The sequence below is a fragment of the Pleurodeles waltl genome, chromosome 4_1 (assembly GCF_031143425.1).
Source record: "Pleurodeles waltl isolate 20211129_DDA chromosome 4_1, aPleWal1.hap1.20221129, whole genome shotgun sequence".
NCBI lineage: Eukaryota > Metazoa > Chordata > Amphibia > Caudata > Salamandridae > Pleurodeles > Pleurodeles waltl.
This window is the reverse complement of record NC_090442.1, coordinates 1,020,488,633-1,020,508,466: the sequence shown is the minus strand read 5'-3', so window position 1 is coordinate 1,020,508,466 and position 19,834 is coordinate 1,020,488,633. Positions and strand designations below refer to the sequence as shown.

Genomic DNA, 19,834 nt, shown 5'->3' with positions numbered 1-19,834 from the left:
CGGTTCCGCTATCTCAGTGCCGAGCCTGCTCGGAGCCACTATCTCGAGCCCGAGATTGCTGTGTGGCGGTATCTCGACCGGAGTCGGATGACTTTGCCCCCAGCGTGCCCTTTTTCGGTGCCGATGATCGGTCACCTATTTTTCGGGTTAAGCCATGGCCTGTTGGCGGTGGCGTCCCCTGGGCTTTAGTGGTCTTTTCGTGAGTTTTGTGTTTCGACGTCTTACTCACGGTTTTCGGCGTTTCTTCGGGATCGATCACATCCAAGTCCGATTCATGGATGGAGAATGTTTCTTCCTCCTTCTCGAAACGCTCTTGTCCTGTCAGCGCCGACGCCATTTGCAGTCTCCTTGCTCTTCAGTCTCTTAGTGTCTTCCTGGACCGAAACGCTCGACAGGCTTCACAAGTATCTTCCTTGTGTTCCGGTGACAAACACAAGTTACAGACCAGATGCTGATCTGTATATGGATACTTGTTATGGCATTTTGGGCAGAAGCGGAATGGGGTCCATTCCATCAGCCTTGAAGAGACACGTGGCCGGGCCGACCAGGCCCCGACGGGGGATCGAAAAAACCCTGAAGGGCCACCGGAGCTCTTCATAAGTCGGTGTCGATCTGTTGTAACTAACCCGATACCGAACGTAAACAATACCGACGATTTTTCTGAGATTCTAACTAACTTTCCGATCCGAAACACGGAGCGAAAAGGAACACGTCCGAACCCGATGGCGGAAAAAAAACAATCTAAGATGGAGTCGACGCCCATGCGCAATGGAGCCGAAATGGGAGGAGTCCCTCGGTCTCGTGACTCGAAAAGACTTCTTCGAAGAAAAACAACTTGTAACACTCCGAGCCCAACACCAGATGGCGGGATGTGCACAGCATGTGTATCTGCAGCTACACATGCCATCGAACATATATATATATATATATATATATCTCACCTACTGGTGGTCGCTAGTAGGCAGTTACAGTTAGGACCTAGTTTCCATCCACAGGAAAAGTATTTTTTGTTTTGCTATTAACTTTGCCGTTTGATGAATCTTTACAAACTTTTCAAAACTAGTTTGCCAATCACTTCAGCTGCTGTTGGTAAAGATTCAGGGTGATCCTTTATAAAGGGGTTGAGAAAATGGGGGCTGTCCCAAAACACGTTTTCCCCATGCAATTTCCAACAGGGATTTTAGACATGACTACAGGGACTACTTCCCTGAACTGAATTACACCAAATTTGGCAGAAAGCTAGGTCTTGGCCAAGAAAGAGTGCTTTTTGAGATTTGGTGTAAATCTGTTTGGTAGTTTTGGAGTTTTTAAAATGAAAAGATTTATGTACATCTAGAAACGCAGATCGGGGTGGATTCACAGATCCATACTCCAACAGCAATGCTGTGACTGGGTGGCTGCAACCTGAGAGGAAAGTTGCAGTCACCATTTTGTTCATCAGGAGTTGGTTCCCAGCAGGGAAAATACAATTTAAAAGTGATGGAAAGGGTCAGGGTAGAGGAACCCTGACCCCATGAGACGGATGGAGGGGTCTGTGAGGGAACTCTCATGGGCAAGGAGTTGTCCAAAAATGTTTTTTGGGAGCGCGCAAGGATCTGCAGACTCACCCATATCCTCACACATTCGGGTGGATCCGCGGATCCAGACCCCCATTAAAAAAACAAAGCAGAAACACCCACTCACAGACCCACATACCTAACACTTATTCACACACCCAATCACAAACCCAACAGCCACTCACACACCCAATTACACAAGCATACAGCTACTCACACACCCACTCACAGACCCACAAAACCACTCACATAGCCAATCTCACACCTACTCACAAACCCAGTCACTCTCACATCACTCACAGATCCACACAGCCAGTCACACACAGACTCACACGCCCACTTACACACCCACACAACCGCTCACACACCCACGTTACAGTTTGGGAATAGCATTAAAAAAAACTATAGAAATTCACTGAAAAAAACAAATGTTACAGGGGCATTATAGTTAGGAGCCAAAATGTAAAACTTCAAGCAACTATAACTTGTGCCCTAAGGTAAATATAACATGTGCCCTTGCCAAGGACAGTTTGCTCATTAATAATTTTACTGTGGGGTCGTGGTCACACCCGCAGCCAAGACGGCAGCGCGGCACTGAAGCTCTGGGGAATGGCGGCAGTCATTCCTGATTTCCAGCCTCCCCATGTCTTCAAATGTAACATCTCCCGCGAGGGTGGCTCCCTACCACCGACTCGCTCATGACTGGTGCCTCCTTTGCCCGGATCCAGCCCTGCAGCCCTGCCGCCGCTGATCCTGTCCGTGGCATGACACGACCCTCAGAGGCCAAGCGACAACAGGGGTCGCGGGCGAGCCTGAAGGCCAGGCTGTGGTATGGGTGTCAGCATGTTGCCTGCTCCCGCCTCACCCCAGCTTACACAGGCTTTGTGGTGGCCACGCGTCTCTTGTCCTCATCAAACTATCCTGGAGGTCCCAGCGGTTGGGCTGTGGGATCAGAGCATAGTTGCGTGGCTCCTGCGCAATTTCATTCATCGTTGCTCTGGTGGCCCTTCTGCACAAGCTATATTCAAGGCACACGGACACACAATACACCCAGGCCAGATGGCGGTAACCTCTCTCCACTCTCCCTGACCTCGAATGCTGGGGCCAACCATATTGCGTTGGCTCACACAGCAACACTTTGTGAGTACCGAGGAGGGGGGACTTTAGGCTTCATGTGCTGCACAGCCTTTGCTTTCTTCTCCCCACCCCCCCAAAACGCTCTCTCTGTCTGACCTTCTTGAGGAGACGATTCACTGCTTAGCGCATAGAAGTTCCCTTCACCTCGTGCAAGGTGCTACAACAGTCTGTTTCCCAACACTATCTTTGTTCACTACAGTCTCACTACTGGTGTCCCTCTAAACTACATCATAGGCCGAGTTGACCCCAAATGGAAGAAACTATTCTTTTGTGCTCTGTGCACCCCCGTGGTCAGCAGACCTCCGATTCCAATGATCTTCCTCCTGCAGACAATCATGTCATGAACACTAATGCTGCATCCGCCAACATGGCAGAACTATGAGCTGGTTTTCAGGCAACTGACACATGATTTGACTCCCTCAATGACCGCCTCGGCGAACGTATCGAGCAACCATATTGGCGAGGCCGAACAGAGGCTGTCCACTGTGGAAGACAAGACCCCCACCCTCACCTGCCTGGAACGCATTGAATGCTTCCTCAACACCACAATGGCGAAGAATGAAGACCTGAAAGTGGATTTGCGCTGCAACAATCCGCACATTTTGGGGATTGCTGAAACCACTCAAATCACACGCCACAATGTGTTAGTTGAAAAACTTATTTTAGAACCTTTTGGTCATCAATCTTTCACCAAGACATTTGTGGTGGAACGGGCAAATCTCTCCCTGAACACCACCCCCGCCTATGGGTGCTCCTCCCCACCCACTCATCGCGTGGCTCCTCAACTTCTGCGACCGCAGCATGTGAGCGAGGACCCATCAACTACCAAGGCTAGGTATTGTCCTTCTTCCCAGGCTTCATGCCAGCTGTAGAAGAAGCTAGGTGGAAATATGCAGATGTCAAGAACACTCTTCGCAAACACAGCCTGAAATATAATATGCTTTACCCTGCACGCCTTTGTCTAGATTTCAAGGGCCATGCCCACATCTTCAACAACCCAGCTGAAGTAGCACAGTTCTGTAAACACCACTAGAATGCTTCCAAGCCATCTAAAATCCCCTCCTTTTCCTCATCGACAGCCCGCTCCCCTTCTCATGATCCACCAGATTGAAATCCAACATGCCACCTCTCCCTTTCTCTGTGCTTCCCCTGATACTAGTGGCCAGATGTACAATGTTATTTTCATGTTTCAAAAGGCCCAATTCTCAGAATAGCTTTTTGACACGTACCAATGCTATTTTGCAATTCAGTAATCTATTTACCGAATCGCAGAAACAATCGCAGTTACCACCAACTTCTAATTGGTAGCAACCCACTTGAAAACAGGAAGGGGTCCCCAGAGGACCCCTTCCTCTTTGTGAATGAAAGCGAAAATATTTTTGTCAGGGCAGGTAGCGGTCCCACAGACCACTGTCTACTGTGAAAAAATGAAAAGAAACCTTTTCATTTTTTTTGTTTGAAATGCATCTCGTTTTCCTTTAAGGAATCACTGATAACACCTCCATTATTGAGATGTTCCTCTCCTTTTATGGGCACCTCTACTCCTCTCACCTCACGGGCTCGTTAGATGCCCTCCACTCTTACCTATTCGAGATAGCCATGGTATGGCTTATGGATGGCTAATAACAGTTTCTAACATCCCTGATTACATCTAATGAGATTGCACAGGCCATTGATGAACTTGTGTGGACCAAGTCCCCAGGCCTCGACAGCCTCACTGGCAATGTTTGTAAAACCTTCAAACGGGTGTTAATTCCTTATCTCTTAAAACTATACTCTGAAGCCCCTGATGATTGCATTCTTCCCACCTCCCTTTGTGAAGCAGTAATCACTTTGCAGCCTAAACCAGGTAAACCCCTAGCCCATTGCACATCAGACCATCCGCTATCAATCCTATAACAAAACCCTGGTCAAATTGACTGCTACCCGCCTATCGCTGGTGCTCAATCAGATCATCTCCCCATTGCAGACGGGCTTTGTACTGCTTAGATCTACGGCCATAAATCTTCATACTGTCTTCTCGGTCCTTGCCCAAATTTCTCCCACTCTTCCCGTGGCTGTGGCCCTCTGAGAAAGCATTTGACTCTTTTGAATGACCTTTACTGAAGGCTCCCCTACTAGAACTAGGACTGCCACATAATTTTTGTTTTCTTATTATGCTTCTTTACGCATCCCTGATGGCTCACCTTCGGATTAATGGCCACTTGAATGAAGCCTTTCCTATATCCAGGGGTACGAGTCAAGGCTGCCCCCTTTCCCCTCTTTTCCCTATAATTGCCCTCAACGCTCTAATCGCCATTTCCAGGAACTGCACCTTCAGAGGGGTCTGCCCTTTAACAAAGGGCCCCTCTTAGCCTCACTATATGCCGATGACATTTTGCTTTTTGTGCGCAAACCTCAGACTCACTTCTCACCACTCATTTGAGAAATTATACGTTATGGTGGTTTTTCCGGCCTTTCCATCAACTGGCACAAATCAGAACTCTTCCCCTTGACCAACGCTACCACCTCATGCCAACTGGAACTCCCTTTACAATGGTGCTCAGACACAACTATATATCTTGTTATCTTTCTACAATGGAACAGAGAAGAAGTAGTTCACTTTAACTATGGTCCGGCCATCATCTCCTACTCTCCATCGCCAGACAGATAGCCATCATTAAAATGATGGAGCTGCCATGCTTCCTTTATCTCTTTTTGAACATTCGTATTGCCATTGCTAACTCCTCCTTTTTGAGACTAGGCAGCCTTCAAATCTGACTAATTTGGGCCAATCGCTGCCTCAGAATTGGCTGGGACACTTTATCTCCCTTATGAGCGGAGCAGTTTCGCAGTGCTTGATTTCCAGCTATTCTATCTAGTGACCCAATGCCACTTCTCCTACTACTGGTACAATCCAGATGCTTGTCTCACTTACCTTAAGCCTGAATCTCAACAAGCACTCTCAACACCGATGGCATCGCTCCTTCCTCTGGGCCTCCCTTGTGAGCCCACAGACATACATACTCTTTCCACGACTTGCTGGGCTTGGACCAAACTCAGCAAAATGCTTGGTACCTCTTTCTTATACACCCACACATCCCTCCCAAAAACAACCTCTGGCTCCCACTCACTCAGGAAGCGATGTTGCAAAGCTCACTAACGTTTTATCACCTTCATTCCATGGCAGATTTAGTTGTTCATGGCCGTATTGATCTTCGCCCTGCCTTCGATTCCGCTGAGGCTCCCTCTCTGATTGACAATTTGTTTGCATGCGATCGTGTAGCACCTTGTGCGAGAAACTCCCTTCTTATCCTGACACGCCGACAGAATTTTCGCCTCTCTCCTTGGTGATTGCTTTGGAGGTTCACTCTAGACTGGTCTGTCGCCTTTATCATACCTGCCTGAAGATGAAACCTGCACGCACCCCCAGCCTTGCCATTCCATTTTGATAAAACTTGGACATACTGTTGCACACAAACACGAGTCTCCCCCAACAGTAGACATAAGCTCCTACATTTTTACACAGGGCTTATACTTGCCCAAAGCCTGGCCCGCTATGTCCCTTCTAGATCCCATTTTTTCCCTCGCTGTCAGGCTCCTCAGGCAGAGTTTGCTCATGTCACTTGGACTTGCAGTGTATTTCACAAATACTGAGTAGCCATCTTCACCGTACTCTCCAACATGCTTGACCCAAGAATCGATCCAGACCCACTCATGGCCTTATTGGGCTACGTTAAGCCCCTGAGCCCCAGTATCCACAGATATGCTGCCATGCCCCTACTCCTTTTTAAATGCCGCATCGCCCCCCCACTGGTGCAAAGCTCCCACTCACTACTGCTGACTGACTAACTGGCATGCAATACTGTGACATGACTAGTGAGATTTAAGCTTCCATCCAGCCCCTCACTTCTAGACTTAAGACATTTTGGTCCCCTCTGCCCACTTATTTACTGTCCCTGGATACCGCTACCACCTAATGTGCCACTGTCATCATGGTCTCGGCCTGTCACTCCTCCTTGGCCTCTTCCTATTTAGAGGACAGCAGTTGTGTCACTGTGCTAGCGTATTATTATGTATTGTTTGCCTTCTCTACCCATAGTGTATTCTCTTTCCTGCTTTTACTGCCACATGTTCTTAATTGTTTTGTAGCGGCAATGTTCTTTTTGTTATGCAATCAATAAAAACAATTAAAAACAACAATAACAATAATTTAACTGCAAATTTTATAGTGATATTATCAATGATGTCATGGAAGATGCCATGAGTGATGTAATAGCTGGGGTAAATAGCAGTGCATGGTAAGGGCGCAAGCTATAGTTACCTTACGGCACATGTTATAGTTACCTGAAATAACTAACTATAACAGCTGAATTTCTATGGTTTTGTGCGTGTAGCATCTGAACCTAACTGTAACGTCCCTGTAAACTTTGTTTTTCAGTAAATTTCTACATTTAAAAAAATATGTTTTTCTAACTGTAACGTCCCTGTAACCTTTTGGTTTTTCATTGAATTTCTAGTGTTTAACATTAAATAAGAGGCCCATCACAATGTATGGTGGGGGATGGGTTGGATGGAGGGCCTGGCCTGGCATTGTGCTGCTACCTCTCCTCCTCCTCCCCCCAAGATTGCAGCTCTTGCCCTCCTTGCCATCCATTGTCTAAATCCATGCCCCTGCTCCCTCATTACAATTCTGTGTGGCCGTTCTTCTGCCACTGCCTTTCCCGTCTGCCCTGAACAGTTAGCTTGCTGTCCCATCCACCTCCTCCCTACCCTCTGTTGTACAAGTTCATGCACCAGCCCCCTCCTTCCTGCCCTCCATGGTCTGATGGGCTGCCACTTCCCCTCCATTTAGCTTGATATCCCTGCCCACTCCTCCTGCCCTCCATTGCTCAACTATATGCCTCATCCTTGCCCTCCTGCTTAGCCTCTGTGCTTAGCTTGCTGCCTCTACCTAATTCCCCCTGCCCTCTGATGTCTGTGTGCATGTCCCTGCTACCTCCTTTTTGCCCACCATGTTCCATGTACCTGTCACTGCCCCTTCCACTAGTCCAACATGGTCAGATGGCTGCAGCCTGTCCCTGCCATCTCCACCCTTCCTTTCCACTTTCCATGCCCCTATCCCTATCCCATCCCTCCTGTCCACAATGGTCCGTTTTGCTACCACTCCCTTCTTCCCTCAATGCTCTGTTGTGCTGCAACTGCTCCTCCTGCATTCCCTGCATGGTCTATTGAGAAGTCCCTTTCTCTGTCCTCTCCTGTCTCTGTCCCGCCACTAACCCTCTCTTCTGTCCTCCTTGATCCTTTGTGCATACCACTGTCCCGTCCTTCTTGCCCATCATGGCTGTTGAGCTGTCATTAACCTGCCTGCTAGCTATGCATAGTCTTCTGTGCTGTCACAGAACCTCCCATCTGCCCTGTGTGGTCCGCTTGCTGCCCCTAACCCTTCCCACCCTCCCTCTGTTGTCTCTGTGCATGCCATTATAATCTCACTGTTGCCTTCCATGGTGTGTTGTGCTTCCAGTGCCCATCCTGCCTGCCCTCCATGGTCAGCTTGCTGCTCCTGCTCTGCCCCTTTGCCTCCCACCCTCCAACTTCCATGTTCAGGCCCCTATCTCCTCCCTCCTGTCCTGTTTGCCCCTGCACCATCTCTTCTGGCTTTCATGGTCCACTGCAACTGTCTCTTCTGTCTGTCTGGTAGGATCAGCTTGTTGCCCTTGCCTCTTTCTCCTCTGTTCTCGGCTGCCCATGTCCATGGCCCTGTCCCCACATTGCTTTCCATGGCCCGTTGTGGTGCAATGCAGTCCTGCTTGTGTACTGCGCTGCTGCAACCCTTGATACCTGCACTGTAAGGTCAGTTTGGTGCCCCTGCCCATCCCTTTCCTACCCACTGTTATCCAAGTCCACGTTCCTACCCCACTCCTCCTGCCCTTCATGATCAAATGTACTATATTTGCCAACATTTTGAACTTGGTAGGAGGGAGCGTTTGAATAAAAAATCCTGGGGATTGATTTTGCCAGCTGGCTTACACTGGAAAAGAGGAGGTTTAAGGCAGGAGACAGATAAAATAAACATTGGGAGTCTCCTTTCCGAATCGGGTCTTTTGGCATGTATGGCTGTAATGCCACTGCCTTTTTCTTTTGCCCTCAATGGTCTGTTACATTGCCACAGCCTCTCTTGCATGTCTTGCATGGTTTGTTCATTGGCCCGCCCCCCTTTTCCCTGCCGTCCCTGGTCTGTTGTGCTGCCAATGCCCCTCCTACCTGCCCAGCATGACCAACTTGTTTCCTCTTCGCTCTCTTCCCTGCACTCAAGTATCCAAGTCCATGCCCTTGACCTCTGCATCCCCTAGAGTATTCTAATTAACAAGTAGATTGCTAAAATTCTATATTTGTTACAAAAGTGTGGCACGCCTGTTGCCATCATGATGTAATCAAAACTGTAATACCTAAAGCAATGCCTTTGGAAAGTTTGAAAATTAGAGGGTCTTATTCCCACTGAAACGATGGTTAGTGCTCTAAAAAACTAAAATGAGGATATATTTTCTGAGTTCTCTAACAACAACAAAGCACTTTTGAATTATTTGCTATCTTTATATTTTTTTTATCCAGTGCATCACTTGAATATATGTTACACTTAGGGGAGAGGATATGGCAATACAGCCAGAGCTGCGGACTTTGCAACTGGAGAACCAGGTTTGAGTTTCAGCATCAGCACGCCATCCTGTGATTCTGGGCAAATCCCTTCATTTCCCCAAGCCTAAAACCAAAATGAATGTGTCCTTGTGTAACATAACTGATGCTCATGTAAAGCACTCCAGTACCTTCCAGTCAAGTCCGCACTATATAAAATTGCAACAAAAAAAAAGTAAATAAGTGTTTTGCACACTTCTGGTATCGGGCTATAACTGGGCTACATTTGAGTGACTATTGTGCTACATTTGGGCTCTTCTTTCTCTGGCGGCCCTCTTGGGAGACTTATTTATTATGAAGTTCTCGGATTTCCTCATTTACTGCAGTATCCTCATTAGAAAATGCTTTCAGGTTTTCACTTCTATTCCATCAATATGGAATTCAGATGTGCCACACTTATGGCATAGATTCAGACTGTTAGCACTCTAGTTGCTCATTAGAACACTGTAGTAAAGCTGCTGATTATCAGGGAGTTAACTGGCAGTCCGCTGCTGGTGTTGAAAGCGCATGGGTCAGTACCATTTTGATTCAATCAAGATGGCTTCAGGTGCGCCACACTTTTGTCATAAGTAAGACTGTTAGCGCTCTAGTTGTTTTCTAGCTTCTGGATCACCTTACGTAACCTCTATGGGAGAATCACGAGAAAACAGTTCTCTCAAACATGATTCAAGAAATCCCAGCAGAAAGCTTTTACACAAGGTAAAATCGCCTTAGAACACACCACAATTCCTAAAATTAGTATGGTACTATCAACAAATGATTTATATTGTAACTAAAATCTGCTCTCACCCTCTATACGGTCTCCTTTTCTGACCCTCAAAACCTGCAATTCACTACAATGCATTTCAATGGGGACCATGCCTCAGAGTTCTGTAAGTGCTGCCACAGCATGTTGTCCAAGTTGTGGCCAGACAATAAAGGGGGGGGGGGGAGATCCACTTAGGACCCCCTTATATGCCCTCTAGAGTTTGGGTGTGGTCACTTGCATATTTTTTTTAATTAATTTTCAGGACACAGGGACCAAGTCCTTGAGTCGTGTAATGGCTGCCAAAACATATTGTTCAGGTTGTCACTAACCAATCAGGATTGACTAGTCTCCTTTAAATTGGCCCATCAGAGCATATCTGATCACCAACTGTCCATATATCTATATTTATTTTTCCTTTAATTTCTCAAAAACTACCGAACTGATTTACACCAAATAACAAAGAGCACAATCCGCACAACAATATCTACCTTACTACCAAATTTGGTGTACTTCAGTTCAGCAGTTCGGGCTGTACTCGTATCTAAACACCCTATAGGATAATACATGGTGAAAATGCATTTTAGGACTCCATCCACTCATTTTCTTAGCCCCAGACGGATCACCCCCTAACTTTCAAGCCAGCAGAAGAAGTGAGTGGTGTACTAATTTTGAACATTTCGGGAAGATTTATCAAGCGGTGCCAAAGTTGTTGCCAAAACAAAAACACTTTTCTTATGGAAACTAGGTCCTAATTATAACTACCTACTGGTGACTGATTATATATGTATTACTTACTGGTGGTCGCCAGTAGGTAGTTATAGTTAGGGCCATGTTTCCAGAGAAAAAAAACGTTTTTTGACTTGCCTATATCTTCGGCACCATTTGACGAATCTTTATGAAATTTTCCCAAAAAAGGTTTGCCAGTGATTCGTGTTGCGCATGGAAGGTTTGTAGGTGATCTGTCAAGCGGGGGCGGAGAAAAAGTGGGGGGGGGTCAAGAAAGTTGTGTTTTCCACATTAATTCCCATAGGACCTTTGAACACGACTACAGCTGCAACCACTAGACGTAATTACACCAAATTTGGCAGAAAGCTAGCTGTTGGTACGCAGATTGTGCTTTTGGGTGTTTGATGTATATCCGTTCAGTAGCTTTTAAGATATTAAATTGAAAATGCATTTGTATAATTGAGGTTGCGAACAATTCGCGAATATTAATGATTTTTTGCGAATGCGCACACAAATAGAAGTGCTGTAATTGCCTGGCCACAACCCGAACAGACAGTTGCGGCCACCATTTTAAGGTCCCGGGAGATGGTCCCTGGCCTGAAAACAAAATGAAAAGTAGCATAAGGGTTCAGGTTGGAGGTACCCTGACCCCAGAGGGGTAATATGGGGTGTTTTACGGTCAAATTATGAGTTAAAATTATTTTTCTTCACCATGCACGATATTCACAATTAATCGAGATTGATCCCAAATAAGCATGGAATAATTCAAACAAAAATATTCACAGACTCATTCATTCACTTATTCACGCATTCATGCACTCAGAGACTAAAGTGCCCACTCAACACCCACTCAGACACTAATGCACCCATTCAGATCCACTCATAGACTCACACACCCTCTTTCAGACCCACTCAGACACTCATGCACCCACTCACAGATCCACTGAGAGAGAGAGAGACAGGCCCTGTGGTCAACCTCCGCTGTGCATGCGTAGTGCGGGTTGGGTGGTTATAAGACCTATAGTTACAAATAAAGGTTACAGGGACGTTATAGTGAAAGTTATTTCAAGTAACTATAACTCGTGACCTAAGGTAACTATAATGCGCGCCTTCGCCATGCACAGTTAGTTACTCTGCATATTATATCATTGATGACGCTGTCTATGGCATTTTTTATATTATCACTGCAACATTTGCAAAAAAATTACTGAGGAGAAAACTGTGCATGGCAAGGGTGTGGGTTATAGTTACCTTAGGGCGCAAGTTATAGTTACTTGAAATAGGTATAACTGCTGAATTTCTATGGTTTTGTATGAGTAAATTCAGAACCTAACTATACCGTCCCTGTTACCTTTATTTTTTTCAGTGAAGATATACACACACACAATCACAGGGAGCCTTTGGGTCAAACCTCTTCTGCCTTTGTTCCAAATGTTATTCACATTCTGTTTAAATCCATAATCGCACTTTCACCAAACAACAATTCAGAATTGTACTTCCAAAGAAGAGACATAGTCAAAGGGTTCAGCTCCAGAATGGATCAACAAAGAGCTAAAATAATATACAATTCACATGACTAACCCTTCTCTAAAGCCTCTCTATCACTTTCTAATCCCTCCTTTTCGTGAGCCTTTTAACTTCCTTTCCTAGTTTCAATGCACACAGTGCTAGGACCTTCCACCAACACAGAGTTTTTCAAGTTCAGTACCTTTGTTGCTTTGTCTATAGTTTTTATTGAAGGCTCTTATTATTGAAAGTTTTGGTCAAGCGGAGATGGAAGCCCAGTCTGCACAGGATCTTTTCATTTTGTAGATAATTTGTTGCTTCTTTCCTTTCTCTACACTTAGCAAGAGTGAATGGTGTTATGTCTTGCAATACAGTAAGCATGCCTCCCGTGAATTGTATATCATCAAGCCTACCTAAAGTCATAAGAATTTCGTCTTTAGCCTGAAAAAATGTGAACTCCCATGAGGATGTCAGGAACCAATTTCGCATACATCTTCCTAATGATGACCAGCCTTTGAAACATTGTTGTCTGAGTCCTAGACTTGTTAAATGGATTGGTCCGAACCGCTCACTGCTGAATATGTGCATTTTTTGTGAATGGAGTGTGGTTTGAGATGAAGCATGTGAATCTTAATCAATACTGTTACTAGCCTTTTCAGCTCGAAAGTTTACATAGTCCTGGGCCAGGGAAGGGAATTTTGAAATTTATTTTAACCCTAGTTCCACTCAATCAAGCTGCATTTCCTGCTACAGCCACGCATGGCCCTGCAGGAGCGCAGATTGGGGCAGAGAATATCAAAAAGTGGGGACCGAAAATGAACTAAGCAAGAAAGGCCAGTCAGATGGTAAGACCAGGACATGAATCACGGAAGGACAAAGAAAACCCATTCGGGGGCTACTGCAAGGGCCGAATAGTAGAGTGGATAGCACACTGGGATGGGGGCGGCTGGAAAGGAAGAGGAACACCAATTTCCGACTGTGGCACGAAGTGGGCTAGCAATGAGACTGCGGGAGCTGGCGAAGCACACCGAGGGAAGAATAAGGCAGGCGAAGTAGCTACAGTCGTAGGAGGTTTTTGTGAGTCCTAAATCGGATTTGCAGCTGTTGGTCCAAGATATTTACTTCTACCAACTGCATGTCTGAAACTGAAAAAAGAAATCAGTCTGTTTCCAAATTAAAATGTCAAGCATTTGAACCTGGCAGGGAAGAGGAGTCTTCCCGACTGATTTCCTAAATTTAATTAATAGCAAGCAAAGAGATCATACCTGAGTTGGGTTGAATGCTACTTTCTTCAATTTCGGCACCAAGATGATCAATAAAAATGGGAACTGTTTCTTCTTTTTTCAAACGGATGTTATTCTCATTTGGAAATCCTGTAGAATAAGATAAACTTAGGTTTATTTTCAGGACTGAAATAACTGTGTGACTCTAAACTTCCAAATGTTTCCTTTCCCTTCGGTTACAATACTAAATCAATTACCCTTATTGTTCCTTTAGTACATCTTGAAGTGTTTCAAGTTGGTACTGTCAAATTTAATTATCAGTAAAATAAAAGATTATATCCTCACAAATAGAGTGATTTCGGCTAAATACGCCTTCTCGACAGTGACAACAGTCAAGGTTTTTGAATAAATTATTAGGGCCCATTGTTTTTTGTAACACATCCAGCTATTGTAGGAAGATGCAGACGTTTTAACATTCAAATACAGATACAAATTAAAAAATAGGGCAATATGTCAACAGGCCAAATCTCCCCCTTTAAGTTCTTGCTTTATATCATCCACTGAAGGAAACAAGCATTGGCAAAACCAATAGATTGCCCCTATGCAAGTGCTATTGGCTCTTCCAATGTGTTGTACACCAGCGCAACTGCTGTTGAGCATGGCTACAAGTTAGTGCCGTAGAGGAGAGTGGCTTGGACAGGAGTGTTAGAGTGGAGTGGCGAAGAATGGAGTAGAGTGGCGAAGAGAGGAGTAGAGGGGCAAAAAGTGGAGTATGTTGGAGAAGAGCAGAGTAAACTGTCATGAAGTTTTGTGTCGTGGAGTGTTATGGGCTGCAGTGTCGTGGAGTAAAGTAGAATAAAGTGTCACAGAGTGGAATGTCATGTTGTAGAGTGACGTACAGTGGAGTAAATTCATAGAGTAGAGTGGAGTACAGTGGAATAGAGTCGTGGAGGGGAATGGCGTAAACTGGAGTGGAGAAGAGTGGCCTAGTGTCAAGTGGAGTAGGCTGGAGTAGAGTGGCACAGAGTGGAGTAGTGTCGTAGAGTGTCAGAGTGGAGTAAAGTAGAGTGTGATAATGGAGAGGCATAGAGTGGAGTAAAGTGTTGTGGAGTGGTATAGAGTGGGGTGGGATAGCACAGAGGGGAGAGGAGTAAAGTATCAGAGTGCAGTGGTGTAGCGCAGAATAAGGTGGCAGATCGTGGTATGGCACAGAGTGCCTCAGAGCGTTTTGGAGTGGCGTAGAGCACAGTGTCGTAGAGTGGAATGTCATAGAGTGGAGTACAGTGGCCTAGACTGAACTAGCATAGAGTGGAGTGTTGTGGTGTAGAGTGGAATGTCACAGTGGAATAGAGTGTCGTAGAGTTGCGTGGCGTGGAGTGGTGTAGAGAGGAGTATGCATGGTGCGTTAACGGACTGTCATTACAGACAACACATTTTCAATTGAAATGACCATTACATTTGCACATACAGTTTTACTGATAATACTATACAGCGCACAAAAGGTAATGTGTGGAAATGGCATCAGCTAATGTAATGATCTGTTTTGATCATATTAAAATATTTGTATCCACAACACTTCCACATTACAAAAAGTGCTTTATTTGTGCATTCCTAATTCTGATATATTTTGAAATGTTTGCACAGTTCATTTACAGGCATTTAAAATGTATTGTGTTCTAGAAAACAGCCTTTGCTTTCCCAGTATCTGGTAAGATTGTTGCATACTCACTTTGAAGTCAGAGAAAGAGAAGTAAATATAAAGCTCCCTCAGAAGACAGAGGTGGTCATTCCAACCCTGGCGGTCCATGACCGCCGGGTTGGAGGACCGCGGGAGCACCGCCGACAGGCCGGCGGTGCTCCAATGGGCATTCCGACCGCGGCGGTAAAGCCGCGGTCGGACCGGCAACACTGGTGGTCTCCCGCCAGTGTACCGCCGCCCATTGGAATCCTCCAAGTCGGCGCAGCTTGCTGCGCCGCCGAGGGGATTCCGACCCCCCCTACCGCCATCCAGTTCCCGGCGGTTCTCCTGCCGGGAACCGGATGGCGGTAGGGGGGGTCGCGGGGCCCCTGGGGGCCCCTGCAGTGCCCATGCCACTGGCATGGGCACTGCAGGGGCCCCCGTAAGAGGGCCCCTAAATGTATTTCACTGTCTGCTGCGCAGACAGTGAAATACGCGACTGGTGCAACTGCACCCGTCGCACAGCTTCCACTCCGCCGGCTCGATTCCGAGCCGGCTTCATCATGGAAGCCTCTTTCCCGCTGGGCTGGCGGGCGGCCTGAAGGCGGCCGCCCGCCAGCCCAGCGGGAAAGTCAGAATTACCGCCGCGGTCTTTCGACCGCGGAACGGTAACCTGACGGCGGGACTTTGGCGGGCGGCCTCCGCCGCCCGCCAAGGTCCGAATGAGGGCCAGAGTCTGACATTTGAACTCTGTCTTTGAACACATGGAGCAAATGTGATGAGATAAGAAAAAAATCAAAGGCCTGTTTAAGAAAGCGAGGACTTGAGGAAGAATACAAGGAACGCTGGAGAACAAGCTTTGCTCCACAGATGTTGGACACCCTAGAATAAATATACTCAGCAAACAGAAAGCCAGAAAATGTGAGTTACAAACAACAAAGTCAATGGCACACAACGGGTGGAATACATTCCCACCGAAGCTTTCAGAATGTACCCAAGATGTCTTTAGCAAACCAGACGGGCTTCAACCTACATAATGACTTCCAATCAGGAACCTGCTTGCTCTTATAGTAACATAGCCAAGCTCAAGTCTTCACTTTGCAAAGTAATTATTTCCTCTATGTGAATACTTTGCTGTACGTTACTGGGCAGATTAATGGTGTTCCTTGCATTTTAAAAAGAAGCAACAATGGGGGCACATCTCTTTCCCTCACCTGCTCGCGGACGAGGTCTTTGCCTTCTTTGAGAGCCTTTGTTGCTGTCCAATTGGGGGAGCTCCTCTCGGTTTGTCCTGTAAAGTACATCATGGTCTTCTGCTTCATCACCTATAACATGACAACAGAAATATATAGTTAGCAGACTGAGCTGAAATAGCCTAATTCACACTTTCAGTGCAGAGTTCTATCAGCAAGCTCTAGTTATACTGTGAATGTACAACTTAAAGTGATCTGACATTGGTGAAAACACCAGTTCATAGCCATTTTTACTCACTTGGAATCCTGTGCCTTTTTGTGGGGCGCTGCTCATCCATAGCCCACAGGTCTTCCTTTTCTTTCTCTCTTAGCGAACACACCGTTGTGGCAATGAGAGGCCCTATTAGTAAAAATAAATAGAAAACAGCAAACCAAAACAGCAAATAACATCGTATTTTTTTTATTGTACAATCAGCAAAATAAAGCATTCTTTAAATGCTTCAAGTGTGGGCAATTTGGAGACTGTCTCTCAAAAAGTTGATCAACTGGGGATGTTGGGGAAAGATCGCTAGGCTTCTGGATCCATGGTCTGTTTTTTAGTAACTAGTTCTTCTACGATCCTCGCTCCTTCGCATACTTTTCTTATGGATTTGCAGGTAAGACCTATAACACAACACACCTGAGATGGTGATGGCTGAAGGCAAGGCTTTTATTTTTTATTTTTTATAAATGCTGCATAACCTGTACCCACCTCACCTGTGTTTTAGCTTTTTCTTTTAAAGCATATTGTCATTTGTGCAGGGGCCGCAGAGTGCTCCATGGACCTATGTTTTGAGGGGTTGCAATGGCATCCAGAGTACCTGGAAGCAGTAACTGGCGACAGGTCTCACTCCCTTTATTGTTTTGGATTATTGAACTATTTCACAATAGTGTAGGTGCCCCCCTGGGAACCCCTGCACCCATTCTCCGCCATCCTTTTCATGGTGGTGAAACTGCCATGAAATCGCTGGTGGAGAATGAAGTCGTAATCCCCAGGGCAGCGCTGCCCTGGTAGATTAGGACTGCTGGGACTACTGATCCTGGCAGTGCTGGTGGCCCAACCGCTGCACTACTGCCGCAATCGTAATATGGTGCTCAGACCACTGCATTGGTGGCAGTCCGACTGCCATCACGAACCTGGTGGTCATGAGACCGCCAGTTTTGTAATGAGGGCCTAAATGTTTGCGCCATGTATAATAAGAATCTAGCCCACATGTATGGTACACGAGATCCCTGACTTAGTTTACTAATAGCATTACCATCAGGCAGGAGTGTTTCTCAGTTAATGTTTAAACACTCACTTTTAATAAAAAAGCACAACTAAAGTATGACGTGGTATCACACTGTCATTTCCAGACAGTACATTTTCCATCGAAATGGCCAAAAAGTTTCCCACGAACTTGCAGCTTTACTGATAAAACTACATAGTGTATTAAAAAAAAAGTGAAAACATTTAGCATTTGCACATCACCAAGTAAAGTGTTCTGATTTGTTTCATCCTATTAACATATTTTTGTCAACAGACAGAAGTACAACAATGGGCTTTCACAACTATTGAAATATAGTTTGAAATGTCTGTACAGTTGACTTAGTTATTTAAATGTTATGTTAGGAAATAATTGACACCCTGCAGCCTCTCATGTCACACTCTTTGTACAGCAGGTCAAACAGTTCACTTTACAAAATCCATGAACTCTCAGTCAGAGACGTCAACTGACTTCTGACCTCTTTTTCTGAACTTTGAGCAAATGTGACAAGATATAAAGATTTAAAGGCATGTTATTGCTTCTTCACTTTCAGAGTGAGAAGAACACCTGTTCTTTGTCAACTCACCAGAACGGGGGAGTAGGTTCTAAATTCAGCTCAACCTGATAAAATCTGACTCGCCATAGCGAGTGGGTGAGTAGATTTTCCGAGGCCCGTAACATCATCTCCAGTCCAGTACCGGTTGTGCAGCAAACCCTCTGCCTACAGCGTTAATGTATCCTTCAGGAGGCCTCCAGACATATCTTTAAGAATGCTGCAAACTCAAATAATATTTGGTAGTATGTAATTTTAGGGACTTTTGGTTCATAAAATCTTGACCGGGTGAGGACTTCTGACCATGACATTTAAGTACTGCCTACAACGTCCACTCTATTTGGAAGGTGTGACTCACCACCACATATTCATGATTAAACTCCGATATCTTTAAGCTATACCACAGCCAAAAAATACACCTAGGAATAAGGCAATGGAAAGCATGTGTGCTGCAGATTGTAGAGCACATAAATTGTTACAGTGGAATTATGTGATTCTGTGGCCGAAGAGTATTCTGCATAATTATGGATTTGCCACATAATTCACTGTCTACTGCATATGCAGATTTCAACAAAAAAATATTTTCAGCTCAAACGTATTCAATGTTTCTAAAAGTGTCCCATGTGAGTAGAGGTATACATTAGCAGACCATCTGAGAAGGTTAATTGATCATCTTTCAATTGCTAATTATTGTATTTAACAATTAAACTGGTAATAATGAGGTGTATAATTTGCCTTTTCTTACTGCATAATTTAGTAAACATTGCCACATAACTGAACAGTCAGTTGCTGCATAGTTCAAGTGGCCCTGCTTATACTTACCCAACGACAGAAGAGCCTGGTGAATTTCCTTCATCACATTCCTGTAGAGCACTTTCTGCCATTCATGTAAAAGCTTCCACTCCTCCTGGGAAAAATAGGCAGAAGCGTCTTGGAAGGCAACCTGTTTCATAAATATATAAAATGTTACATCACTTACTCAGCAACAGCACTGAGTGAAATGTAATAGGTGTAGCCAATATGGTAATCTAAAATACAACAGGTATTTCTCTACCCCAAACATTGACAGCCTCTCTTCACCTTTCTCTACAACAGCAATGGATTGTGCCCAAGTCTTTCTAAATCCTTTTAATAGTAGTTCCTATGAACTGTCAAAATAAAAGTAATGGACTTTCGCTTACTGTAAAGAAATGGCTCCCTGTTGCAGTTACCCCCCACTTTTTGCCTGATACTGATGCTGACTGGACTGAGAAGTGTGCTGGGACCCTGCTAACCAGGCCCCAGCACCAGTGTTCCTTCACCTAAAATGTACCATTGTATACACAATTGGCACACCCTGGCATTCAGATAAGTCCCTTGTAACTGGTACTTCTAGTACCAAGGGCCCTGATGCCAAGGAAGGTCTCTAAGGGCTGCAGCATGTCTTATGCCACCCTGGAGACCTCTCACTCAGCACAGACACACTGCTTGCCAGCTTGTGTGTGCTAGTGAGGACAAAACGAGTAAGTCGACATGGCACTCCCCTCAGGGTGCCATGCCAGCCTCTCACTGCCTAT

The 19,834-nt window shown here is 45.4% G+C and overlaps 1 protein-coding gene across 1 annotated transcript in view; it reads right to left on the bottom strand.

Annotated features, from left to right (window-relative positions):
- Positions 1-19,834, bottom strand: part of LOC138288359 (zinc finger protein 419-like) — a 49,435-nt gene that overhangs the window by 15,044 nt on the left and 14,557 nt on the right. Inside the window, exons 2-5 of the mRNA XM_069229915.1 lie at positions 19,101-19,221; positions 16,738-16,839; positions 16,461-16,571; positions 13,611-13,718 (exon numbers count right to left, since the gene is read on the bottom strand). Coding sequence (XP_069086016.1) covers positions 13,611-13,718; positions 16,461-16,571; positions 16,738-16,839; positions 19,101-19,221 — 442 coding nt within the window. The remainder of the gene's footprint in view (positions 1-13,610; positions 13,719-16,460; positions 16,572-16,737; positions 16,840-19,100; positions 19,222-19,834) is intronic.